This window comes from Raphanus sativus, chromosome 6, assembly GCF_000801105.2.
Source record: "Raphanus sativus cultivar WK10039 chromosome 6, ASM80110v3, whole genome shotgun sequence".
NCBI classification, from domain to species: Eukaryota; Viridiplantae; Streptophyta; class Magnoliopsida; order Brassicales; family Brassicaceae; genus Raphanus; species Raphanus sativus.
The window spans coordinates 23,452,760-23,458,785 of NC_079516.1; the positions used below are offsets into that span (position 1 = coordinate 23,452,760).

A 6,026-nucleotide genomic window follows, 5' to 3' on the forward strand; every position below is an offset into this window, starting at 1 on the left:
ATCTGCTGTCAAGTTTCTTCTGCTCCCTCCCTTCCGATCTGTTTCCTGATAACTTCTTGTTTTAAATCTGCATCTAAAAAGAAATAAACATTGAGCATATAGAAAATAATAAAAAAGAGTAATCAGATAGAGAAGTGGAGAACGAGGAGGTGGAGATTGAGGTAATGGTATCGGAGGTGTTGGTGTTGGTTATTGAGATAGGTTAGATTCACGGAGACTGATTGAGAGATAGAGGAACGAAGAGTTAAGAGGAGAGAAAGTTGGGTATCCGAGAAAGAAAGAAAGAAAGAAAGAGATAGAAGAAAAAGTGTGTTTTTATCTTAGTGCATTTTGGTCCGTTGGATTCATTTTTATCATTGGCTGTAATTACACAGAGCACGATCCGAGCCATTGTATGTGATAGGCTGTTTTTATGTTGACCAATCAGATCTTATGTATTTGTTTTCCTATTTTTTCAACACCATTGATTCCCTATTCTAGTTTGTTTTTTTGTTTGTCAACTAGTTTGTTTTTAAGATATACAATATTTATGATAAATTTCGTAAAAATAATTATTTTGAGAAATAATAAGGTTTACGATTTACAATTTAAAATGTTTAGATTTAAATTTAAAATTTTAAAAAAACTTTATTGTGGTAAAAAATATTTTAAACTTTGTGATTGATATTTGGGTATAGAAAATAGTGTTTAGGGTTTAGTTTAAAATTTTAAACTGAAGTTTGGAAAAATATATTTAAAACTTAAATATAAGATTTAGAGTTTATATATAAGAATGAGAGTTTGAGATATAAGGTTTGAGGTTTATATTTTAAGATTTTATATTAAGTTTTGGATATGTGAATATATTAATTATTATACTTTATAATTAAAATTTATTTTTTAAGTTTATAAGTTAGTTTTTATACTTTTGGGAAGGAATAGGGTATATAGGTTATATGTTTTATATAGATATTAATTTTAAGTATATTATAATAACTGAGAACTTATTTTAAAATTAAGGCTTAACTTAAGATTTTTAATCTAGGGTATGGAGTATATATATAGTATTTGAGATTTATAATTAGGTATACATAGTGTTAGGAGTTTAGATTTATAAGATTTGAGGTTGAAAATATGAAAATACTTGTATTTTTAGGTTTGTGTAAAGATTTTAGGGTTTAAAATTCTGTTTAGGGTTTAGGCTATCATATAGTCACGAAATATCGTGACAAATTCGTGTCTATTTGCTGTCATGTTTTCATCCATGATTATTTCGTGACCTTTTTTAGTCACGTTTCTAATTTTGTGACTATTTCGGGATCTTTTTTAGTCACGTTTCTAGTTTTGTGACTATTTCGTGATATTTTAGTCACGTTTTTTATTTCGTGACAACTTAGTGATTAATTCAGAAATAGTCACGTTTGTTCGTGACCACTTCGTGTCTATTTGAGTTTTTTCTACTAGTCTGTATAATATTTTATTTTGCTACTTAGTGCATCATAATTATTTGGATACTGGATACCATATTAATATTACACGTTAATTCTAGCAATATTTTCCTTTAAGCTATTCAAAATCAATTAATCACTAGATATATTACTTATTGTTTTACTACTACAATTTACAGGTCGTATAGTCCATAAAAATAATAGTTAAACAAAAGAATAACTATTTCATGTTATAAATTTTCCCTGCTGTTATATATTAGATCATATATTAATTAGTATATCATCAAACGTTTTATACACCTGCTTATTCAAATTCTTTAAATATTAAAACAGTATATATAATATGTATATAAAAGATTTAGTTATCAATTTTATTAATATACATAAAATACTAATTGGTATTTTAATTTATAAATAGATACATCAGAAACAGTTAATATAGTTAAAAAATATTTTTACAAATATGGTATACAACATGTCATCATTATTGGTTTAATATCAAACACCAATATGAGCACAAATAAAAACCGTCGATTTATATTATATATTACAAATCGAACAAACATCCATACAAACACATGTTTGTGAAACTATTACATTTTATGTTTTAAAAAATTTCATATGTCTATTATATTTAAACAAATACAACAAACATCTGTGTGGGTGCACTGGTGAGATCTAATTTATATTTCATAGAGCCAGTACAAACATAATACATGAATTGAATTTGTAATTTGCTTTTTCTTTTGAAGTTACAATATGTGAATTTTAATTTGAAGATGATACGTTAAGGAGACTAACAAAAAGCATAATACTAAATGTTTTTGTCTATTCTTTTCAAATAAATATATGCTTAATAGTTGGGGGAATTGGATAAAAGAGACACTTTAAACTTTTATTTGTCATTGTAGGATTTTTCATATTTTTGGCAATTCTGGACATATTTTACCCTTTGTCTATGAAAAAAATAGTAAACTTAGTTTTAAAAATGTAAAAAAATATAAAAACTATTGGAAACATAAATATGATAATTTCTATGTTTAAGTTATTTTTTAAAAAATAGGAAATCATATTTTATTTTACCTTCTAACCAGGTTAGAATACACATTCTGGTGATCTACTTAACCTAGAAATCGGATAATAAATTTTATACATAGATCTATCCAGGGTATATACTGTAAACTAAACTTTTCTGTATTTTATATCTGAGTTAGAATTTGGTACATTACAATCTAGCAAGATGCTTTCAATCTACCTACAACTAGATAACGACATATAGCATCAACCCTATATTGTACCTTACGTAATTTTTGTGTCATAATCTCTTCTGTCTTTTACCTTATGTGACGCATAAGGAAGAATAGATTTCCTACCTGTTGTACTGTGTTATGGGTGAGGTAGGATATATATTCTAGTCAAATATGAAAAATATGGAAAGTTTTATATTTCAGTTAATATCTTTCCTAAATTTACGGTAAATCTACCATAAATCATGCACAATATCTTCTATCCCATGATCATTGAATTAACAAAAATTCAAATAAAGAAAAAAAAATTGTAGATCTGTAGTTCGAACCTACACCCACGACAGATACAAGGTATTTAACCAATAGGACACAAAGATTTTTGGTATCGTCGATACATAATTTAAATTTAACAAATAGGTCAGTTATTCTCCCCCACACAATTCTTAACAACATTAGATTCTTTTCTTTTCACGAAGAACCTGGCACTCATGGCGAGAATAAGCGTTTGAATACAATACATGGTGTGCAGTAATTGGCACTGCACCAGAATGATCTATGAAGAATTGCTTATCATCTCAAAGGTCTACAAATACCAAATATATGACCATTAGAAACTCTGTAAGAAAACTTAAAAACTCTTCTTGAGCCGTAAGATTTTCAGGAACCAAACCAAAGAATATTCAATCAAAATAATAGCAAAAGGTAAACTTAATCGGGAAGAAGGTAGGATTCTCCTCAAGCCAAAATCACCATTGAAGAGCTTCGAAAGCTTAGGCAGAGAAGATCAGAGAATTAGAAAAATAATTAGGGTAAACGTGTTACTTTTTCTTGCTTTTTTTACTTTTAAAAAATAAAATAATTTATAATTAAACCAAACTATGTATTTAATTGAAAATTTAATTTAATTAATCATGAGGGTATTATGGTATTAACATTAATATAAATCTTATTTTTCCAACTAATTAAGAAAAAATACTAGAAGGACAAACCTAGGTTGATGGTGTCTCTTTTATCCAATTACCCCTTAATAGTTCCAGTATGATATTTTAAAATTATTTTCTAATGTGAATTTTTAATTTGGGAAAAAAATTACAGAAGTAAAAAGTCAACAATTACTTTCCGGAAATGAAGCTAAGTAAGAATAAATCACGGGTGTAGAATAACTTCACGTGAATTATTATATCACGACGACTAAATAGATTAATTATACGTAACTTACAAGATATTGATACACATAAATTTAAAACTGTGGTTTATTTTCTTACAACCAATCACTTACGACTTTAGGTGTGATTGACGATCGCTTTCAAGCCATTGGTATATGCCTTATATGCTGTTAATTACCCGTAATTAAAGGACTTAAAAAGGAATGGCGTCAAGCAAACATTTACAACAAAAATAGTATGATCAGTTTGTTTAGTTTATTTCTCTGTTAAAGCTTGTTAGACTTTTTAATAGTACAGTATAACTTCTTTAAATTAATAATCTATAAATTAATATCTCTATAAATTAATATAATTTCATAGTTCTAAATTGAGTTTTTGGTTCAATTACTATCTCGATAAATTAATAATATCTATAAATTAATAAAAAATTATAGTTTGGTGTAGTTCCGACATTATTAATTTATAGAAGTTTCACTGTATCTGGTAAATTCTAAAAAAGAAAAATTGGACTCGTTCATACACAAGTTTATACTTTACAGATTGTGCAATGTAATTATCTTGTTTTCGTAAATAGCTAATGTCCGATTTATTTTGATAGCATTTGATGTTTTGATGTACAGTATGTACTTTGTCAAACAAAGAAAAGATATACAGTATGCATATATTGCCACATAAACTTTATGAAAAAAAAAATAATAATTCCAATATAGATCAGATCCAGCCGGATAGAGCGTCTCTTATGAACGTCTCAAGACCGACTACCACTTGATCTTATTACATGGGCGTCGACAAAAAAAAAAACTTTATGAAAAATCTTGTAAAGGCCATGTGCAATTTCGTTTAGATGGAATCATGTAACACCAAGTTATAAAGTCATTTATTTTACTCCCTATATTAGTCATCAGTCAAAGTCTTATATTTTAAAACTAACCATAAAATCAATCAAATTTTAGGAATTTCTATTTAGAATTTTCGCATATGTCTATACTCACATAAATGCATGTATATTCTTTATCTGTTTTTGCTATCACATTTCCATATTTAAGATTTTCGTATTGAAAAATTGTTTATCAGTTTTGTTAATTTCGAAATCTGAAGATTTTCTGCTCAAAATTTACTTTAATGTAATTCAAGGAAATCCTAAATTTACTTTCTGATATATACTAATTATTAATAATATAATAGAAGCCAAACCTTCAAAAACAACTGTTAGACAGCAACTAAATTGTCAAATTTTTGTGATGAACAATGTAAAATGCTCTATTCCCATTTATTCCATAATTAATTTTACCACTTGTAGTTAATGATTTTAATCTATCAATTCAACACAAAAAATCATTTCTGTACATTTTTTATTATGAATTAATGGAATGAAAAAAAAGAATAAATGGAATGAAATCTATTCCATTCTCACCTTATTTCATTCCTCTAGTCCCATTCTTTTTTTATTCTACTAATTCCAGTTTGAGGCTTACAAAAGGAGGAACAACAATCAGAGCAGAGATCACATATAACATAAGTTCCAAAAGAAATTTACAAAACCAAAACAAAATGTCGTCTTTTGGTGAAAGCTTTGTCGTAGCCCTAACGTTGCTCTGCGTCTTTTCAACTCCAGCCCATGGTCTACCAAAAGTGAAGCCAATCGATGATGTCCAGCCAAAGCAAACGCTAGAGGTTCACAACGAGATTCGAGCGGCGGTCGGGGTGGCTCCATTGGTATGGAACGAAACCGTTGCAGCCTATGCACAAAACTTCGCCAACAAACTAGCCAAAGCAGGAAAATGCGCGTATACTGACATGAGACATTCTGGTGGACCTTACGGGGAAAACATCGCGGCAGGATGGGTCCAACCTACTGATCAAATGAGCGGTCCGATCGCGACTAAGTATTGGTTAACGGAGAAGCCTAATTACGACCATGAGACCAACAAGTGCAAAGATGTTTGCGGCCACTACACTCAGATCGTGGCCAATCAATCATTGAGTCTCGGATGTGGTTCGTATAGGTGTCATGATAATGAGTTGATTTGGATTGTATGTGATTATTACCCTATGCCTGTGGGTGATGCGAATACTCCCCCCTATTGATGATTCCAATAGGATTATTTGAAAAAATAAACATGGTTATGTGAGGTGTTCAAAAAAAAAAAAACATGGTTATGTGAAATTTATAAAAAAATATATTA

The 6,026-nt window shown here is 28.6% G+C and overlaps 1 protein-coding gene across 1 annotated transcript; it reads left to right on the forward strand.

The window, feature by feature from the left end:
• The first annotated feature begins 5,219 nt into the window (after nt 1-5,219).
• On the forward strand, nt 5,220-6,026 carry LOC108809934 (pathogenesis-related protein 1-like). Its single transcript, XM_018582068.2, has one exon. It carries the CDS (start codon nt 5,233-5,235, stop codon nt 5,926-5,928), a length of 696 nt encoding a protein of 231 aa, XP_018437570.1. The 5' UTR covers nt 5,220-5,232; the 3' UTR covers nt 5,929-6,026.